Source organism: Watersipora subatra, chromosome 3, assembly GCF_963576615.1.
Source record: "Watersipora subatra chromosome 3, tzWatSuba1.1, whole genome shotgun sequence".
Taxonomy (NCBI): Eukaryota; Metazoa; Bryozoa; class Gymnolaemata; order Cheilostomatida; family Watersiporidae; genus Watersipora; species Watersipora subatra.
Genome location: NC_088710.1, coordinates 1854729 through 1877018, shown reverse-complemented (window position 1 = coordinate 1877018; position 22290 = coordinate 1854729). Strand labels below are relative to the sequence as shown.

Here is a 22290-nt window from a genome sequence, read left to right as displayed (position 1 = left end):
GAAGGGTTTATGATCTGATTAAATTTTCTCTTTCTGCCAAGTAATAGTCAAAATTTTCATGAGTAGTTGCTCAGGCTTATTCTACAGAGTTTAGTCTGATACTATACTGATAGCCTTCGAACAGGTTTGCAGAGCTGCAAACATTTGCTCAGAAATACATTTTATATCATTTTAGCAAATTCAAAAATAACCTTAAAAACTTTATTGCTTTGTTTAATTTAAACATTTTATTTACATAAAGAGTTTTATGTTGATGTATCTCATCTGATGAGGAAGGAAAATGGGGCATAATATTAAAAAGGTTTGTCACCTGTGGATAATAGAAATACTAAGAGTTGGTAAGCGCTGTACCAAGGATTATTATAAAGGTAGGTTATATACTAAAATACATTCTAAGAACTTACGTTAAGCACAATTTCAAGTCGGGTTTTATGTATAGCAATGCTTGTTGAGGTTGACAACAGCAGTTGCAGTTTGATTTTTAGAAAATGTCAAGAGAAGATAAATCAACCATGAGCCAGTTCGGGAAAAACACAGGGCAGATAAAATCTCTTGATGACTTTATATCTTGTTAATTTTACAAACGCTAGCTGACAGAAGTCAACAGGCTCCTTTCCAACTTGCCAGAGAAAGGAGCTGGCATTGGATGTCATGCTGCTTAATCAAATGTTTAACCTTTAACCTTTCAATGCTGCCGACTGTTGTATGTAAGGCAAGGTCAGCAGCAGGTGCTTTGTGCTCGAATGCAGATCAAGCTCATGCAAAAAATAAAAAATGTTTGATAACACCAGAAATAGAACAATCCCTGCATTGCACGCAGCACCTGTTGCCTGCTGCCTAATTTGAGTATATCAACCTAATAATAAATTAGCCAATCATAAGTTGGCAGCACAACTTGCTCAGCCGTAATAGGCTCGATGTATTGCGGTCATTTTGTAGCGATATCAGCCAAACAGAATCTCTTGGTGGTTGGTTCACAAGATTCAATGTCCCTACTTGTGTCACAATTTATTGGAAATTAGACTACGGTACTGCCAGCTTACACATACAGTATATAGTTGGGGGGTGCTTTGACGGTTGCTCAGAATACTTCAAGCAGCAAAATGAGTGGTATGCATTTACTGACTCTGCTCAGTCTGACACATGTTCTTCTTGCCAGCAGCGACCGACAAGGGCAGCGGATAGAGTGCCAGAAAGCTGTAGAACTGACTGAGGCATGGAGGGCTGGACCTGACGGATCAAAAGTCAGACCCGGAGGCCCATATTCCTTTAGAGGCTGGGGGTGTGATTTGAATAGACAACTGCAATGGTTCAGATTCTCTGGAGATGCTGGTAAGTTTCTTGATTTAGTCAATAGAAGAGATTTGATGTAACATATTCTACTGACTAAACTGAGCACTTCAGAACTTTCTACAATCGCTGTTGCATATACACACCAGAGTTCTTCTTTTCGCATGTATACAGACAGTCACTTTAAAATTAGTAGAATACAAACTAACTACCAGCTAGCTGGTATTGTTATCATTCCTATTACATTATTATTGTTGTCACAGGCAACAGAATGCGAGATACGTGTCCACCGATGTATAGCTGTGGAGCGATGATGCCTATGTGGACAGACCAGCCACCACCCTCAGAAGTAGGAGTGAAGAAACGCATAAATGTTTATGAATCATGGTCACCTGGTCATGTTTGCAAATTCTTTGCAAAACCAGTAGAGGTGATAAGATGCTCTCACGACACTGAGCATGACCTCGTCTACCGCAACTATGGTGCTCGCTCTAACCAATGCTACCAGACTTTCTGCGGGATGCACTGAGCTCAACAGACTTAGTACAGATATAGTACAGATATAGTACGAATATAGTACAGATATCGTTCAGATATAGTACAGAAACAGTGCAGATATAGTACAGATATAGTACAATATCACTATGGCCTACAGATGTTGTTCAGATAAAGTACAGCACTTCTTGATAGTTTTCCGTGTTTATTTTTTTTATTTTAAACTACCAATTTAATATCTCATAATTATATTTTGTTATGGTAATACAGCAGACATTGTATAATCCACTCAACTTGTTTGTTGCATCAGTTGATTGAATTACATATGCTAACATTTGTGATATTATTAAAATATAGAATTTTCGTGAGGTTTAAACAGCAAATCAACACTTAGATATTCTTGTCAAATCAAGTTTCAGCAGTTGTCTTAGATTCTGCACAAAAAGTTTAATCACACATTTATGCTGTCAGAATGTCCATGGAGGATTTAATATTAACACAGTTAATAAGTTGATATCTACACACCTACAATAAGTTGATATCTACACACCTACTATAAGTTGATATCTACACACCTACTATAAGTTGATATCTACACACCTACTATAAGTTGATATCTACACACCTATTGTAAGTTGGTATCTACACACCTACCGTAAGTTGGTATCTACACACCTACCGTAAGTTGGCATCTACACACCCACTGTAAGTACAACTTAAAATCTTTCTTACTACAGTCTTGAGGCAAGAAATAAAATAATAAATAAGAATAAGCAAAAACTGCTAGTTTTAGGTGAAGGTAATCTATCAATAGCTAAGGACCACAGGCTATAGATGACAAGTTGTGTAGAATAACAAAAAGAACTATGAAAACTTGACATGCATACTCAAGTGTCAATGAAAAATAATTCACTTTCTCATAGTGAAGTGTCCCATGCAAAAGGATAAAAACCTTTTTAGATGAATACAAGATAAGACAATCGCTAGAGGTTTCTAATCTTGCTTTTGGCTTCTAATCTTGATTTTAATTCAAATCAAATTGAAACTCCACTCTGTACAAAAAGAACTTTTTAGAGACTGTATATCATGATGGTCAAGCTAGCAGAACCTAAAGCAGGAAAACGCAGAGATAATTCTTACACAACCCTAACCAAGCGAACCACAAGATAGATTATGCAGGAGGGCGGTAACTCTTCCAGTGTTGTACATCAGAGGAGTGATATACACCTCTCCAGTGTTGTGCATCAAAAGAGTGATATACAACTCTCCAGTGTTGTACATCAGAGGAGTGATATACACCTCTTCAGTGTTGTACATCAGAGGAGTGATATACACCTCTCCAATGTTGTACATCAGAGGAGTGATATACACCTCTCCAGTGTTGTACATCAGAAGAGTGATATACACCTCTCCAGTGTTGCACATCAGAAGAGTGGTATACAACTCTCCAGTGTTGTACATCAGAGGAGTGATATACAACTCTCCAGTGTTTTACATCAGAGGAATGATATACAACTCTTCACCAGTGTTGTGCATCAGAGGAGTGATATACAACTCTTTAGTGTTGTGCATCAAAAGAGTGGTACACAACTCTCCAGTGTTGTGCATCAGAGGAGTGATATACAACTCTCCAGTGTTTTACATCAGAGGAATGATATACAACTCTTCACCAGTGTTGTGCATCAGAGGAGTGATATACAACTCTCCAGTGTCGTGCATCAGAAGAGTTATATACATCTCTCCAGTGCTGTACATCATAGGAATGATATACACCTCTCTAGGGTTGTACATCAGAGGAGTGGTATACAATTTAGGAATGAATGACAGCATTGCTGCCAGACAATCTCTTGCTTCCTCCAGCTGTGTGATTGTCAAGCTAGAGCAGCTGAAGCTATGGTGTCTCGGAATGCTACTTTTGTAGTTATTTGTGTCAGATCCTCCTGTGTTCAGCTTGTCAAATAGGCATTATTATGAAGAACAACACCTTTTGGCAGTCCAAGTCGCTATAATAACACCATTTTTTGCTACAGCAGTGTTTCATCTTCAAAGACTTGAGCAATTAGCTGGTTGGAGGAACAAGGTAATCTTTGCTAACAGATCTCTTATAATATGACTGTATGTAATTTAGAGCCATGAGACCATTCTGGTTCATAGACCTATTAACTATACTATTACCTATATAGAACTAATAACTGTCATTGTATAGTTAATAGGTCTATGTGCTGATTTTACTGTTGCAAATATAATCAAGCATTCCATTCCTTTAGCAGAGCTATGTAATGCTGTATGCAAAAAGCTGTATCAACAATCATTCTACAGAGGGTGGGGGTGACTGATTGATACAGAGAAAACAAGTGATCACTATGGTTCACTGACAGAGCTAATCTTTTTTCTTTCCAACTCAATTAGTGGAAATAATATCAAAAGATGCCAGAGTTTATAAAGTGGTATGAGAGGTGGGTGTTAACCAACTTATTTAGTCCTACGCTTGGTCCAAAGTCTCCTAAAAGCTCTGGCAATAAGACTAATGAAGAGATTGGTAAGATAACTCCAAACATTCTTACATCCACATTTCATAATTCAATCTTATCTTGATGCTCTGCATCACCAAACAAACAAAACAGAACATCAAAATATGTACAAATTAATAATAAGCACATGCTGAAAATTACAGGCTTGAACAAAGTGACAACTTTGAAAAAAACAGCCCTATTTAGCAACTCTCTCCACAAACTCTAGACAAAGTCTTTTACTCTCTCCACAAACTCTAGACAAAGTCTTTTACGCTCTCCACAAACTCTAGACAAAGTCTTTTACGCTCTCCACAAACTCTAGACAAAGTCTTTTACGCTCTCCACAAACTCTAGACAAAGTCTTTTACGCTCTCCACAAACTCTAGACAAAGTCTTTTACGCTCTCCACAAACTCTAGACAAAGTCTTTTACGCTCTCCACAAACTCTAGACAAAGTCTTTTACGCTCTCCACAAACTCTAGACAAAGTCTTTTACGCTCTCCACAAACTCTAGACAAAGTCTTTTACGCTCTCCACAAACTCTAGACAAAGTCTTTTACTCTCTCCACAAACTCTAGACAAAGTCTTTTACGCTCTCCACAAACTCTAGACAAAGTCTTTTACGCTCTCCACAAACTCTAGACAAAGTCTTTTACGCTCTCCACAAACTCTAGACAAAGTCTTTTACGCTCTCCACAAACTCTAGACAAAGTCTTTTACGCTCTCCACAAACTCTAGACAAAGTCTTTTACGCTCTCCACAAACTCTAGACAAAGTCTTTTACGCTCTCCACAAACTCTAGACAAAGTCTTTTACGCTCTCCACAAACTCTAGACAAAGTCTTTTACGCTCTCCACAAACTCTAGACAAAGTCTTTTACGCTCTCCACAAACTACAAGTAATTGATGTCAGGTTAAGGAAAAGCCTAAATATGCTGCTGTGAGGTATTGGCTCGTGAAACTTGGTTATGGGTTGATTTGAAGATGCACTCAACTTGGTAATTAAAAATTGTTGGCAAACAATCTGAGAAGTCAGCCAGCTATTAAATGTTCAAGTCAGCGAATCGATGTAATGAGGCAGCTATTAGGAGCAGATGATCAAACCTCGTTACAAAGGTGTTCATAAAACAAGGAATGCTCTGGAATGAAAATAAGAGACAAGATTAGAGCAGTAAATACGTGTAAATTGATCTGCAGAATCCATAAAAAGAAGAATTTGGCTTTTGATCCATTGAAATGGGCATGAAATGTTAGTGCATTCAAATGTCTGGTTTTCCACTACAGCTCAGCATGGTGAAACTGACTGTAGTGAACAAGCATGTTCAATAAACATATGACAGTTAAACCCCTCTTTTTCGAACTTCACTTCACCAAACTTTCAATTATCTGAATGAACTTTCAATTATCCGATGCGGTTGTGTCTATCTGAAGAATGACAACCTTGACCGAGAGGTCGCTCTCGTGACAGATGGCTCAAGAGATGGCACGCGAGTTTCCTGCAAGAGTGATGTACTGTAATTGTTGTTTGTTACTATTACTGCTATTATTATTATACTGTACTCTATTGCAGGTATGACCATATTTTACTCTCTAATATATACTGTATAAGTAAAATGTACCATATTGTAGACAGGGAGTATGCATATGAGACAATATAGGCTGTTTAATATACAGTACTGTACAGTACTCAATTTTTAGTTCAGTATTGTTGAATATTCGACAATTGAGACTCAAACTTTCGAAATAGACTTGTTCAATGTCCGGACATGATTCAGTCTGTATTAGTCTGAATAAACAAGGGTTGTCTGTACTTGTACAACTCTGGGAGCAGCGGTGGTCTATTAGTCTGGAACACCTGACCTGCATCAACAAGTCAGGTGTTTAATAAAAGGTTTAAAAGGTCACTGGTGGTTACTGGAACACCATCCAACCTTAAATCGCTCTTTGCAACTGGGTGTGTCTCCAGTTGTCGAGGTTTCCTTGCCATTGGACCTTGACATGTCCAGGCAAGACCATATAACCATTGTTTGTACAATCATGCTCTTGAAAACACGCACAGCCTCTGCTTGCAGTAAGCTAAGTACGTCACACTTGATCTCCGATCTTTCCGTGTGCTCACACCACGCACACACATGCACGCACGCGCCCGCGTGCGCACACACTGCGCATGCCATATCAGATTTGGTAATGCATGCTATATAAATGCCTAATAAATGTTCTCGAAAACAAGGCATTAAGCTGAGAAACTTGTATTAGCAAATCTCTCTCTCTCTCTATGCAATCCCTCTCTTTAGAGTAAAATGTCTGCTTGCTTTATTGATGTGTTTGGTGTGTTTTAAGATGGCTCCGTAGTCCGATCATTGCTCTACATTGACGATTGCAATGTGGACATTGGTAGTCATCATTCATCAAAGTATCAGATGAGCAAAGCCGCATCATTCTTTCTTTTATTAGCAAATAGCCTTTGTAAAACAGTTAAAGAATGAGGTTCTGAGGCTAACGTAAGAGATATGACATGGTTAACCGAGGAACAATAATCTATTCTATGAAGAGTAATGTACTCTGTTAACGCAGTGTTTACCCTGACTGCTCACTGATAAGAACAGATGATGGTTCAGGTTGTTTACAATAGGAACTGTTCTAGATATAAAATTTCACTTTTCAATTCCTGTGTTGAGAGTTGTGTCCTCTACTAACTGTGAAACTAAAGTATGTAGTAGATAAGGACAGTCATAGATATTTATATCATAGACAAACGTATTTCATGGAGGGTAAAACATCTTTTCTAATATGATGTTGATCTTAGCAGCCCATTTAAGACTTTACTAGTTCATAACATAGTCCTAACACATATACAATATGTGCGTGCGTGTGTGTGCTCTAACAAGCCTTTACCTGATGACCTTCTAGAGACTAGCTTAAACTAGAGAGTCTCTCTAGATGATCTTTTACTTTACTAACTTTTCAAAATACTCAGCGCAATAAGAATAGATATGCAATGAAGTAGTGTTTCATAGTGTTATGCATTGTGAGTTTGAAAAACTGTTCAATATAAACAAAAGCAAACAACTCACAAAATGTGGCTGTTTAGAAAAGGGCTGACGAAACTAATAAAAATGTGACACCCTTTGTAGCTTTGTAGTAGCGAACTGAACCAAACGTAAAGGGCACAAGTACTCTTAGCTAGCCTTTATTATAAATGGGATTATGGAAAACTTATTACATGCATAGCGAGTTACATTTGTGTGGTGTAACAATACTACACCTGTAAGCTTTCTTTTTGGTTTGTTCTCCTAACACATAAGACTCCAAGTTCTATCTTATTAAACCATACTATGTATTCAAATTGCATTGTATTCTAACAAAATTGTGAATCTTTACTCTTTTGTTAGATCCCTCTGCTTGCTTTGTTGCAGTGACCAGGTTTGAACGAAAAATGTCCCTTTTTAGGTAGCAGGCTAGACGAGTGTTTTTCCTAGGGCTATAGCACAGGATCCACTAAGATGTTAGGGTTTTTGTACAATATTTTTACATATCAGAAGGTAATTATACACCGCAAGCAATAGCAGGAGTTCAACTCGCGCATTCATGCTTTCCTTGTTGATGATTGGAGTTATCAGCACTTTGCCAGAAAGAGGCAACTTACATTTTTCGAGTTGGGTTTGTGCATTTTTAGAAAACCAACATACTAGAGTTGTAAGTCTACTGTAGTAGGTAGGGATAAAGAAATTGGTGTGGCGGTGGATTTTCAATCTCGAAGTTTTGGTTTTCTGAAAATTTTCGATATTTTTTAGTAACTTTTTAGAAATTCTCTGAGACACTTAATTAGTCTATTCAGATCTGAAGACTGAACACGGATGGCTTGATGTGCAGCTTTGCATCTGACATTTAGATTTGCATCATTATTTGTCACAAGGGAGTAAAAAACAGTACATGTACATTCTTCAATAGTTTTGTTTCCTTGGAGTTTCTCGACAAAAAAAAAACTAAAAATATTAGCTACCAACATAAACAACAGACGACAGACGAAACAATGAACATCAATGGTCTTCCAACCAACTTTATTTGGAAGATGAAATCTCACTAACAAGCTTCATGACAAGACGTTTGTCATGAAGCATGTTTGAGACCTCTAACTTTGTTGACATGGAAATCATTTTTCCTTCGTTTTGTAACGTTTGTACCGGTCTCAGATTGCATAGTTAACGAATTAAATATAGATACTTGTAGTTGTATACGTGTGCTGACTAAAAGTTTATAGTAAAAGAGAGTATAACGCTAAAAATGAATATTTGCTCTCGCTTGTGTATTTTACACGAAAATCCCAAGCGGAATGCTGACCTGAGAGAAGTAGGTCATCGTGTCTCTTATAAATGTTCTAAAAATGTTTTCTATTAAAAACAGTACCAATTAAAACCATCACCATGAACTACATGTACTGCAAAAATAGAGCCATGGCAAACAGTGAACTGTTTTAAGCAGCCGTCTATTAGAAAGCCTTATCTAAAAAGCGGTAGAAATGTCGCTGTGACCTAATGAATGCAACGCAACGTTTGTTTTGTCTGGTCAAAAAATGCTGATGTTGACTTAGAAACTTTAACTGATTGGTATTTGGCAGTAACGTATGTACGCCTTCTTTGCAGTGAAAAAAAAGCAGTAAAGCAAAAAATGGTGAAATTATGTAAGTCATCTTGAAATGCTAAACAAAATCTAACCTGACAATGTGTAGAGACAACATTGAGCAGGTTGAAAATCTAACCTGACAATGTGTAGAGACAACATTGAGCAGGTTGAGTGATGAACTTCGGAGAATGAAAAAGGCTACAACTAACCACAATGATAGATTTTCCAGAATAGTTAGTGTCATTGAATTGCAAGCAGAATAAAAACCAAATTACAAGCGATATTGTTCAAACAGCTCATTTGAAGTTGGGGAATTGATGCCAGAGAGAGTTACCTCTGTGGCTATGTATTACCAATGTATTACCTATGTATTACCAATGTATTACCAATGTATTACCTATGTATTACCTATGTATTACCTATGTATTACCTATGTATTACCTATGTATTACCTATGTATTACCAATGTATTACCAATGTATTACCTATGTATTACCTATGTATTACCTATGTATTACCTATGTATTACCTATGTATTACCTATGTACATGTCTTACTACATGTATTTATCAGCTTCTATACAAGTCAAATAGATACATGAATTTACCTTTGCAGGAAATAATAGTACCTGGTACATGTCAATTTAACTTCAGTATTATGACAAGAAAATTTTTCTATGTTCAGTAAATGTTGATATTACAGTTCACAAAATATTAAAACATGGAAGAACAAATATGGACAACATAAACGCATACATTTGTTTTGACTTTAGTGTTTCATGGAAACTTTGTTGTTATATTTATTACTTTGGTATATTGTTATATATATTACATTTTATTTTTCTTGCAGACATAATTGATATCGGCCCAACTCTACCAAAATAGCGTGGTGACTGTTGAAGCAAGCAGGAGTATCAACTACCTGGTATAGAGGCTTCGTAGGGGAGTATCAACTACCTGGTATAGAGGCTTCGTAGGGGAGTATCAACTACCTGGTATAGAGGCTTCGTAGGGGAGTATCAACTACCTGGTATAGAGGCTTCGTAGGGGAGTATCAACTACCTGGTATAGAGGCTTCGTAGGGGAGTATCAACTACCTGGTATAGAGGCTTCGTAGGGGAGTATCAACTACCTGGTATAGAGGCTTCGTAGGGGAGTATCAACTACCTGGTATAAAGGCTTCGTAGGGGAGTATCAACTACCTGGTATAGAGGCTTCGTAGGGGAGTATCAACTACCTGGTATAGAGGCTTCGTAGGGGAGTATCAACTACCTGGTATAGAGGCTTCGTAGGGGAGTATCAACTACCTGGTATAGAGGCTTCGTAGGGGAGTATCAACTACCTGGTATAGAGGCTTCGTAGGGGAGTATCAACTACCTGGTATAGAGGCTTCGTAGGGGAGTATCAACTACCTGGTATAGAGGCTTCGTAGGGGAGTATCAACTACCTGGTATAGAGGCTTCGTAGGGGAGTATCAACTACCTGGTATAGAGGCTTCGTAGGGGAGTATCAACTACCTGGTATAGAGGCTTCGTAGGGGAGTATCAACTACCTGGTATAGAGGCTTCGTAGGGGAGTATCAACTACCTGGTATAGAGGCTTCGTAGGGGAGTATCAACTACCTGGTATAGAGGCTTCGTAGGGGAGTATCAACTACCTGGTATAGAGGCTTCGTAGGGGAGTATCAACTACCTGGTATAAAGGCTTCGTAGGGGAGTATCAACTACCTGGTATAGAGGCTTCGTAGGGATGAGGCTTGAATCTGACACTCTGGCTACTTCTGTGGGCGTAGAGTCGATCATGAGGTCTGTTCCTGCTGACTCAGAGAAAGTGACAGAGCCAGCCCTTGCTGACGTAATACATAGATTGGACCTAAATTTGCTGATGCAACGACGGCGCTAAGGCCTGCCCATGTTAAAGGTGAAACAGTGTTGTCTCACCTGCTGAGTAGCAACATTCATTAGATTCACCTCTGCTGACATAATGACAGTCATGAGGTCCACCTCTGCTGACATAATGACAGTCATGAGGTCCACCTCTGCTGACATAGGAGACGATCATGAGATCCACCTCTGCTGACATAGGAGACAATCATGAGATCCACCTTTGCTGACATAAAGACAGTCATGAGGTCCACCCCTGCTGACATAATGACAATCATGAGGTCCACCTCTGCTGACATAATGACAGTCATGTGGTCCACCTCTGCTGACATAAGAGACAATCATGAAATCCACCTTTGCTGACAGAAAGACAGTCATGAGGTCCACCCCTGCTGACAGAAAGACAGTCATGAGGTCCACCCCTGCTGACATAATGACAGTCATGAGATCCACCCCTGCTGACATAAAGACAGTCATGAGGTCCACTTCCGTTAATACAGGAATCTGATTGGTCTACCCAAGCTGCCTTAGAGACAGTATGAAGATGTTAATCTTGACAATTGTTCAATTAAGACCTGGGAATCATTGTTTGGAAGGCGGTACTGAATGATAAATTGTATCGCTGCTCCTCTGCATTCTTGCTGCCTCTACAAAACACTGCATATGTATATGAGATGTAAATGAATTTGTTCAGTTTAGCTTATTGTTTCATTAAAATTTAGAAACATGAAGTGCTGGTTGTCCGGCAACTTTAGCAGAGGGCTAGTTAACTTGTAAGATAGATAATGGAAGCTAAGGTTTTATAGGCAAAGAACAACTCGATTTTCATGAAGTAGGTCGGCCTATGTAAAAAGAAGCAAAAGGAACTCTATTCAAGCTAGTCTGGGTAGTGGAATGCAGGTAGAGTTAATGGTTGACCAACAAAGAGCAGGCAGACTCAATAGTTCCATACCAACGCAAGTGTACTAACATAACAAAGTAACAATAGCGTGTGCACGGCATTGCTGATATTGCTACATTTTTATCCTAAATGCTTTGAGAGGTATGCTAGCCTCAGAACAGAATTGGGTTGGAAAGGCTGGTCGGTCAACCCACCCTCTCTGCCCATCACATGGTAGCAACAGAGCGTGCGTCGGCTACTATAAAAAACAGTTAGGGCACAAAACCTAATTAAAGAAGTAAACAGGCTAACAATTTGACAATTGAATAACTGAAAGTTTTTTATTTTTAAAGTAAATACAGAAATTTGCACCCTGACAATGAATCGCGATGCATTATGCAGCGACAAAGGAGATCAAAATATAGCTAAGGCGAAAGCCTATTCTCGCTGGTCAGAAAGAGTTTCTTGACAGGCATGAATAGAAAGCGGGTAAAGGATATTTGCACACGGCTAATCTCCAATACAACACCCACAATGCGGCACAATACTACCCTACTGGCCTTTCAGCTCCTTTCACTGTTCAAACAATGAGACAGAGCGAGCTGAATGTAGTGAAAGGCTCGAGCGTGCACTTGTACAACAAAGCATTAGAAAAACGAGTCTGCCTATGCCAGTGTCTAGCTTTAAGGAATCCAAAGGCAGCCATTTATGTTTTACGGTTCCCCCTTGCTGAGCTGTGGTGGTGTTTCACTTTTCAAAGTTAGTAGTTGATCAGCGGTCGAACAAAAAGACATTCCGTTTAGGGCGGCGTCTCCCGAGCATTGGTGACCAAACGTCTAGTCATGGCAAGTTCTGAGCATTTACTAGAAGTTTACCCACCAACAAAATGGAAGTCTTGAGAGTGGCTGCGCGAGTCGTAGTAGCATTGGATCTTGGCCTTTTTACCACCTTCTTCAGGACTACGTAGGACTACGTAGGAATATGTAACATGGTGACTAATCTTCTAGTCATTGTCAGTAAACAGAAGGACTAAGAATAGTAGCCACTGTGTTACACACTCTTCAAGGGGCACCTCTTGCCACTCGCTCGCAGTTGTCACCTCGCATGACTGAGCACCTGCCGATATTGTCATGATCAGACAAGTTAGCTACAGTATGATGCAGTTATTGAGTTTTGTTATGCTGTAAAGCAGTGACAATTATTCTAGTCATGACAGTGAGTAGCATGACTTGAGCAATAATCACTGTTTCCAGTGCATTTGACATCTTCTGTCGATAACTAGTCTCTGGAATTCCTAAGCGGGTGGCACAACTCCATCTGTAGTTGTGAAGAACATCCTCCTATGGAAGACACAGTTGGGCTGGTTGGCACAAGGATTTACTCAACATCACCAACAAATAAGTAGCCTTGAGTATAAGAGTTGGTTAATGGTAGAAGACTAGCCAAACAATCAGTGATACAAAGATCACTGATAAATACACATTGAATGGGCTAGTGCCGAGGCAGGGACCAATTATCATCGCATATGTGCTGTGTGGATGATTATCGACACCCATAGGTCAATAAGAAAGTTACATACCAACTAGTCTGCCGAGAGTTGAATAGTCGTCCACGAGTGCCCCTCATCAGCGTGTTCAGAAGGAGATCGGCAGGACGATGGTGACTGAATGTCTAGTCATGTAATATTACGATTCACGACTGTAAACAGTCAGCCACCATCGGCAAGCCCGTGATCGTCTCTTAAAAGGCCGAAAGGTTGTATCCTGGCAGCCATAAAATACTGACTTCCATTGACTTTTATTCAATCACCAACACTTGAGAACTGGCCTTCACCTAGTGTAAACAATTTGTGAACCACCTGATGAGCAAATTTTTCTGAAGACTTAAACACCTATGAACAGCGTTTGGCTTCTGAATCTTTTAAAATGGTTCTGTAAGATACTTATCGTATTCATCTATAAAGGTTCGAGTTGAAACGCTTAAAGCACCTGGGCTGCCTGTCATAACACTCACCTGGAAAAGCTGACAGCACCTCCTTTTTCGACTCAACCATCCGTCAAATAGGAAATGATGAGCAGCCAACCAACTTCACCTTAAGAATATCTTTATAGATACGATGCTGTACACGCATCACTCAGAGACAAACAAGACTTCTCTGATGAATGCCTTTTTGTAAAATGCTAAGCAAACAAGCGGCCATTACGTAGAGTGGACTAGTGCTCAGGGTGACAGACCGCACCTACTGCCTGACCCAAGCCGTGTCTAAGAGAAACTGAGCCCCGGCCTGCGGGTGCTATAGAAAACACGTCTAAGCTAATACGATCAATGCAATTGTAAAAAGTGAATACGAAAAGCAATTATCCATGCATTGAAGAAAACCAAAGGCAAGACTGCACAAAAACATCATCAATAGTCAACGACAAAACGTCTCTTTATAATAACAGTCCGATAAAAGAATGAATGCAGTTTAAATTGGGCTTTGTTTGCGATCAGCGGAGGCAAAAGAATGATACCAATCCTTATGTGAAAGGAGCTCGTTTATCCGGCTCCCTTTTTGATAGTGCCCGTGTTATTCAAGCAACCCATGCGTGCTCCGCAACAGACTGCGAGTTGGGTGCATGTGGCCCGGTAAAAATAGCATGACCAAGGAGTTTAGTTTTAAGTGCCGGCAGCATCTGATGGCAACCAGTCAGCCTACCGCGGCAGCACTTTTATGAAGCGGGAGCCATGAACACTACTAGGATAGATGCAACACGGACAGTAACTATTTCAAGTCTTCAATAAACCACAAAAAACTGAGAGGCAACCGCAACCACAAATACTAGCTAGCGGCCACTTATACTTATGCTGCTGGCATATACTAGCAATATGAGGAAGAAACACTTTTAATTTAAAGTTACCATACATACATGTAGAACAACCTAGAACAACCGTATTTTGAGACAGAGGTAGCAGTTAAAGGCACTGGCATTGTAAGCAAAAGAGACCTGGAAATAGGTAGGTCTCGGATGAGAGACGTGATAAATTTCAGTATTGTTGAAAAAGGCCTATACTCTTCAGACCTTCTGACCCAACCTGGGGTACTACCTATGTATACCCTAGGGACAACTTGAGCAATGTTTCTGTTTAATTTTTCTGATCCTAATATGCTATTTGATAAAGACAAATATAACATATCATAGCGTTCACCAACACGCAGCATAAAAGCAAAGCTTCTATGTATAGCTCTGACAAACATGTTCAATATAATAATTAAAGCGGTGATACATTTATGTTTAAACGATTTTAACATTCTACTGGAAGGTTTCAGAGTACAAATGGCAGCAACTAGCAAACAGCTCGATATGGTTTCTTGTAATACTAAACGCACATCCTGGCAATTCGTTGGCTAGTGTGCTGATTGGTCATCTGCCAAACCTAATAGCGAAATCTCTAGACTTGCTTAGGAGACAATCTTTTGAGTTTTACCTATTGAACTAGGAGTGTTTGGGCAGCATGCATACCTGTTTCTAGCTAGATTAGAATTTCTATCATGTTTGTGGTTTACCAACTGCAGAATTTTCACTATTCCATGTATGTATAGGACTACTAGTAGATACCTTGACTGGGTGTTTCTTGGCACTCACGCTCTATATGATCTGCGCTAAACTTTGATATTGGTGATACTGTTGATAGTTATACCCTGATACTGTTGATAGTGATACCCTGATACTGTTGATAGTGATACCTCAATACTGTTGATAGTGATACACCAATACTGTTGATAGTGATACCCCAATACTGTTGATAGTGATACCCCAATACTGTTGATAGTGATACCCTGATACTGTTGATAGTGATTCACCAATACTGTTGATAGTGATACACCAATACTGTTGATAGTTATACCCCAATACTGTTGATAATGATACATTGATACTGTTAATAGTAATACTCTGATACTGTTGATAGTTATACTCTGATACTGTTGATAGTTACACCCTGATATTGTTGATAGTTATACTCTGATACTGTTGATAGTTATACTCTGATACTGTTGATAGTGATACACCAATACTGTTGATAGTGATACCCTGATACTGGTGATAGTTAACTCTCTGAAACGGATAACCATCATGAATTATAGTAGGTACTCTGATAGCTGAAGCAACATTTTCTCATATAGGTAGTTTGACTTGGGAAATTTACAAACCCCACACAACAACAAATATTTAGTATTTGAGTTTGTAATAACACCATTTTTAAAATTGCCTCCCTTGGTCTGCCTGTTATGAAATGTTGAGTTCAAATGCTGCTGACACAATTATACTTCATACTATTATTGATCGTGAAAAAAACTGCTATTTTCATAATATAGCTGAAACATGAAAGATTTCGCGCACGCTAACAACAACATTAAACTTTGCTGGCTTTAAAACTGTCACTACAGAATATAATATTACTCTGATAGATAAGCAACTACGTATAATAGACTTAAATTCCTCTGCAATATCTACTCAATTACTCCGTTATCTCAAAGAAATTCATACAAAACTCTCAGACAACATAAATAGAGCTCTAAGTTCTTCTCGGTAACTGAACAGATAGCCGACTACATAATAATATTGAGAACAATTCATGTTTATTATTATTATTATTGTGCTGCGTGCTCCGTGCCGCATGCCTATTGATGATATGACTGTTCCACGAGAAAATTACTCCTGATTAAGCTACAGTTGTCAATCCAGAAAGGAGTGTGTAACACCGTGTGTAGACATCACCAGTGTCATGCTTCCCTTATCAAGTTATGCTCTTTCTGATCATTTGTGAATTGAGTACTCGGAGAAGACATCTGCTGTTTACTCTACAGCCCCAATGTTAATCTATGTAATAGCGTATATAACATATAAAGCGTATATAACATATAAAGCGTATATAACATATATAGCGTATATAACATATATAGCGTATATAACATATATAGCGTATATAACATATATAGCGTATATAACATATATATGTTATATACGCTATATAACATATATAGCTATATAACATATATAGCTTATATAACATATATAGTGTATATAACATAAATAGCTTATATAACATAAATAACTTATATAAGCGTATATAACACAAATAGCGTATATAATATATATAGCGTATATAACATATATATGTTATATACGCTATATAACATAAATAGCGTATATAACATATATATGTTATATACGCTATATAACATATATAGCGTATATAACATATATATGTTATATACGCTATATAACATATATAGCTATATAACATATATAGCTTATATAACATATATAGTGTATATAACATAAATAGCTTATATAACATAAATAACTTATATAACATAAATAGCGTATATAGCACAAATAGCGTATATAATATATATAGCGTATATAACATATATATGTTATATACGCTATATAACATATATAGCGTATATAACATATATAGCTATATAACATATATAGTTATATAACATATATAGCTTATATAACATATATAGTGTATATAACATATATAAAACGAGTGCACTGGTCGTCTCGAGTGCCTTGAGAGATCGTCTGGTGCGTCAATAAAGTACAGAGAATAAGTATGCGCGTAATCATTATAAAAGCCTGTAAGGCAAATGATTGACAATCACTATATTTCCACACATATGAAGCGCATCAGGTGGATTTGGAGTTGTGTTACCGTGCGAATTAAGTGTTTCTATGGACATTCGCATGATGCGGACTGACTCTGGCGCCTTGTTTAAAAAAGGTAAAGAATTGTACGCTATGAGTCAGTAATTAGCGACGCAAATGCATGAAACTCAATTGAGAAAGGACAAACAGACAGAGGACAAGACAGAAGAACAGACACAAGGACGAACAGAAGTATTGAAGATGTTTAAAATAGAATACCTGGTGCGGTATTTTAATGCGCATCATTCCAAGTGCTGTTTCATTATTCGCGAGCAAGATGGATTCGATAAACTTTTGCGAATGGCAAAACTGGCTTAGCTTGCAGATTTGTATCATTTCCATGATGCGGTTAACTTGCGGATTGGCTCAAATTTGCGGATCATGCGCGTCATGGAAACATAATGAATGCCGAATGTCTCAGATTCGAATCCCACACGAAGCAGTCTTTTTTCCCAGCCTCCAACTGTGGCTGTGCTTGAAGCGGATGGACAGACACGGCTCTTATTATAGTAACAATTAACATATTTATAATGTTAATTCACAGATAAATGTTTTCTTATTTATTTAATTGACAAGTTTTAATAATAATACAATAATTCAGAATTAATTAGGTAGAGCTGCAACAACCTTGGGCGACCTTAAAACCTATAAGCCCCATCGGACTGCCAGTCATTGAAGAACCTTCGCATTGAGTGTGCTCTAAAACGTTCACAAGCGCATGTACGGACAGGCTCTAGAACTCTGCAATTCTCAGTGAGAATTATTCATCCAGTATCCAAGAATGGTGCTGCAGTGAGAGCAAGCACCTGCACTCACCTACCAGGAATGATGGAAACAGCACTTTATTAAAATACCATACCAGCTATTCAATTTCAAGCATTCTCAATACTTATGTTCGTCTTTTCTCGATCGAGTTTCACGTGTTTGCGTCGCTAACACGTGCGTCACTAACTATTAACTCATAGCGTACAATGCCTTACCTTTTTTAACAAGGCGCCAGAGTCAATCCGCATCATGCGAATGGCCATAGAAACATTTAATTTGCATGGTAACACATCTTACCCGCAACTCTAAATCTGTTTCCAAGTACATCATGGAAACGGTGATAAATGACCTGGGTAGCAGGGTGACACAACCCCATACGAGGCCTACACAATGATGTACTGAAACATCTTGTAGTTATTCTTATGTACAAATATAGTTCAAACAATCAACGAAATTAGTATTACAATTATGCAGACCTTTGGATGTATTTGCATGTTTATTATACTGCGGCGTAAGTCCGTTTCACAGAATATTCATACCATCTTCAAACATTACTTCGCTGAAGCAAAAAGCTAATAAATATGCTAGTACAGGACACAAAGAAAGAAACTTAACCATTACCTGCGGTACTTCGTGCACAATCTGAAGAAGTGAAGAGAATCTCTCAAGTTTGCGCGTTTAGGGCAACTGACGACCTCTCTCTCACTGTCACTGATGATGGGAAAGATGATATAGGAAAACTTGCATCAGATGAGTTAGGAAAAGGAGAGGGTAGGAGTGAGTGTGATACGCTGGTGCAGAAGGCCGAATGAATGGATACGCCCCGTGAGTCCCTCCTCAGGTCATTAGTCTCACCCGAATAGCCACGCTCGCCACATGTCCTGCATTCCTTTGCAGCCTCTTAACACTCACTTGTTAGTCAGTTTCTACTAGCATAAATTATACAAATTAGCTAGGCATGTTACTGATTTCAAGGTCAAAAGGTCAACTACTACTACACAGCCAATGTCCCTTCGACTACTGTATCACATGTTACAAGGCATAGACACTGGGGTGCTTTATGACATGCGTGTGCTCTTATCACGCCACGGATATGCTCTACAAATATGAGTGATAAAGTGGATTGAACCTCCTATTTGGCCCCGTGTAAATGTGATGTAGTTGTCAGGTTCCTACAGAAAGAAAAGATATGAGTTGTACAAGTTTTTGTTACATCCTCAGCCTGGAACTCATTACATTTCTGTAAGCGTAGGAAGAGCATTCATGTGTCTATGCTAATGCTGTGAGGATGATTTATGCATTGCAAAGTATAGGGGACTAATAATCATGAGGATACCTCTATGAGCGGGAAATGTATGTGATAAGCCACCAACTGGCCTATAATACAGACCTTTCGATTAGACCATCCGAAATAGGCTTTTTCTCTTACATTTACCCTAAGAATGGCTGCAGAAGAACTTGTAATGGTCAAATCGGGAAGGCTCAACTGTTTTGTGCAATCTAAACCATAAACAAGCATATTAAGCTAACTATAATGGAAAAATAATTTAATGCCATTTTATATTAGAAACAAACTATGAACACTGATTGCGATAAAACATTGGAAATAGAATAACCACAAATTTTTAAACCAATAGTGATAGCCAATTAGAATGTAAAATGTGCCCAACAATTTTATAATTCAGCAAGACGCTCTGGGTAGAGTATGACAGTCAGTTAGAATTTATCAAACTGTAATAAATGATCTTTCCTGGCTGTACGAGAAAATGCCCACTAATACTTACCTAACAGAGAAGCTTCAGAAAATGCCCACTAATACTTACCTAACAGAGAAGCTTCAGAAAATGCCCACCAATACTTACCTAACAGAGAAGCTTCAGAAAATGCCCACCAATACTTACCTAACAGAAAAGCTTCAGAAAATGCCCACCAATACTTACCTAACAGAGAAGCTTCAGAAAATGCCCACCAATACTTACCTAACAGAAAAGCTTCAGAAAATGCCCACTAATACTTACCTAACAGAGAAGCTTCAGAAAATGCCCACTAATACTTACCTAACAGAGAAGCTTCAGAAAATGCCCACTAATACTTACCTAACAGAGAAGCTTCAGAAAATATCTTTGAAGTGTCGAAACGTAGCGGCAGTGAACGGCTCAAATAAAGTTGGACATTACTAATAATACCTTACAGGGCCTTGTGCAAAAAACTCAAGAAAATGCAATTAACGAACAAGGAAAGGGGAGAGATAAGTAAGGAGGAGAAATACACCGTAGAACAAGGTAAGGAGGAGAGCTACACTGTAGAACAAGGTAAAGAGGAGAGATACACTGTGGAACAAGGTAAGGAGGAGCGATGCACTGTAGAACAAGGTAAAGAGGAGAGATACACTGTAGAACAAGGTAAAGAGGAGAGATACACTGTGGAACAAGGTAAGGAGGAGCGATGCACTGTAGAACAAGGTAAAGAGGAGAGATACACTGTGGAACAAGGTAAGGAGGAGAGATGCACTGTAGGATAAGGTAAGGAGGAGAGATGCATTGTAGAACAAGGTAAGGAGGAGAGATACACTGTAGAACAAGGTAAGTAGGAAAGATGCACTGTAGAACAGGGTAAAGAGGAGAGATACACTGTAGAACAAGGTAAAGAGGAGAGATACACACTGTAGAACAAGATAAGGAGGAGAGATACACTGTAGAACAGGGTAAAGAGGAAAGATACACTGTAGAATAAGGTAAAGAGGAGAGATGCGCTGTAGGATAAGGTAAGGAGGAAAGATACACTGTAGAACAAAGTAAGTAGAAGAGATGCACTGTAGAATAAGGTAAGGAGGAGCGATGCACTGTAGAACAGGGTAAAGAGGAAAGATACACTGTAGAATAAGGTAAAGAGGAGAGATGCGCTGTAGGATAAGGTAAGGAGGAAAGATACACTGTAGAACAAAGTAAGGAGGAGAGATGCACTGTAGAATAAGGTAAGGAGGAGCGATGCACTGTAGAACAAGGTAAGGAGGAGAGATACACTGTAGAACAAAGTAAGGAGGAGAAATACACCGTAGAACAAGGTAAGGAGGAGAGATACACTGTAGAACAAGGTAAGGAGGAGAGCTATACTGTAGAACAAGGTAAGGAGGAGAGATACACTGTGGAACAAGGTAAGGAGGAGCGATGCACTGTAGAACAAGGTAAGGAGGAGAGATACACTGTAGAACAAAGTAAGGGGGAGAAATACACTGTAGAACAAGGTAAGGAGGAGAGATGCACTGTAAGATAAGGTAAGGAGGAGAGATACACTGTAGAACAAGGTAAGGAGGAGAGATGCACTGTAGGACAAGATAAGGAGGAGAGATACACTGTAGGATAAGGTAAGGAAGAGTGATACACTGTAGAACAGGGTAAAGAGGAAAGATACACTGTAGAATAAGGTAAAGAGGAGAGATGCGCTGTAGGATAAGGTAAGGAGGAAAGATACACTGTAGAACAAGGTAAAGAGGAGAGATACACTGTAGAACAAAGTAAAGAGGAGAGATACACTGTAGAATAAGGTAAAGAGGAGAGATACACTGTAGAACAAAGTAAGGAGGAGAAATACACCGTAGAACAAGGTAAGGAGGAGAGATACACTGTAGAACAAGGTAAGGAGGAGAGCTATACTGTAGAACAAGGTAAAGAGGAGAGATACACACTGTAGAACAAGATAAGGAGGAGAGCTATACTGTAGAACAAGGTAAAGAGGAGAGATACACACTGTAGAACAAGATAAGGAAGAGCGATACACTGTAGAACAAAGTAAATAGGAGAGATGCACTGTAAAATAAGGTAAGGAGGAGCGATGCACTGTAGAACAGGGTAAGGAGGAGAGATACACTGTAGAACAAGGTAAGGAGGAGAGATACACTGTAGGATAAGGTAAGGAAGAGTGATACACTGTAAAACAACTTAACAAGGTAAGGAGGAGCGATGTACTGTAGAACAGGATAAGGAAAACTTCAACCGAGGAATAAGGTAATAAGACGCATCAATAAACATGGAGATATGGAATTCCTTCTTTGTCAAACAAAAGTAGTATAAAAGTATATACTAGTAACGGTGATTAGCATGATGTAAGCTGATAAGATGACTGTAACAAACCTACTGTAATATAT

The 22290-nt window shown here is 38.7% G+C and overlaps 2 protein-coding genes across 2 annotated transcripts; both read left to right on the top strand.

Annotated features, from left to right (window-relative positions):
- The first annotated feature begins 1011 nt into the window (after positions 1-1011).
- Positions 1012-2168, top strand: LOC137391543 (uromodulin-like). The gene is made up of 2 exons (XM_068078049.1): positions 1012-1332; positions 1554-2168. The coding sequence occupies exons 1-2, from the start codon at positions 1104-1106 to the stop codon at positions 1817-1819; spliced, it is 495 nt and encodes a 164-aa protein (XP_067934150.1). The 5' UTR covers positions 1012-1103; the 3' UTR covers positions 1820-2168.
- Positions 2169-20364: 18196 nt separating this feature from the next.
- On the top strand, positions 20365-20667 carry LOC137389578 (ribosome-binding protein 1-like). Its single transcript, XM_068075626.1, has one exon. The coding sequence runs from the start codon at positions 20365-20367 to the stop codon at positions 20665-20667; it is 303 nt and encodes a 100-aa protein (XP_067931727.1).
- The last annotated feature ends 1623 nt before the right edge of the window (positions 20668-22290 follow it).

Excerpts from the sequence above, each read along its gene's own strand:
- LOC137391543 (XM_068078049.1), top strand. The coding sequence starts at position 1,104 with ATGAGTGGTATGCATTTACTGACTCTGCTCAGTCTGACACATGTTCTT. Across the intron at positions 1,333-1,553 it reads CAGATTCTCTGGAGATGCTG|GCAACAGAATGCGAGATACG; the intron begins GTAAGTTTCTTG and ends TTGTTGTCACAG.
- LOC137389578 (XM_068075626.1), top strand. The coding sequence starts at position 20,365 with ATGCAATTAACGAACAAGGAAAGGGGAGAGATAAGTAAGGAGGAGAAA.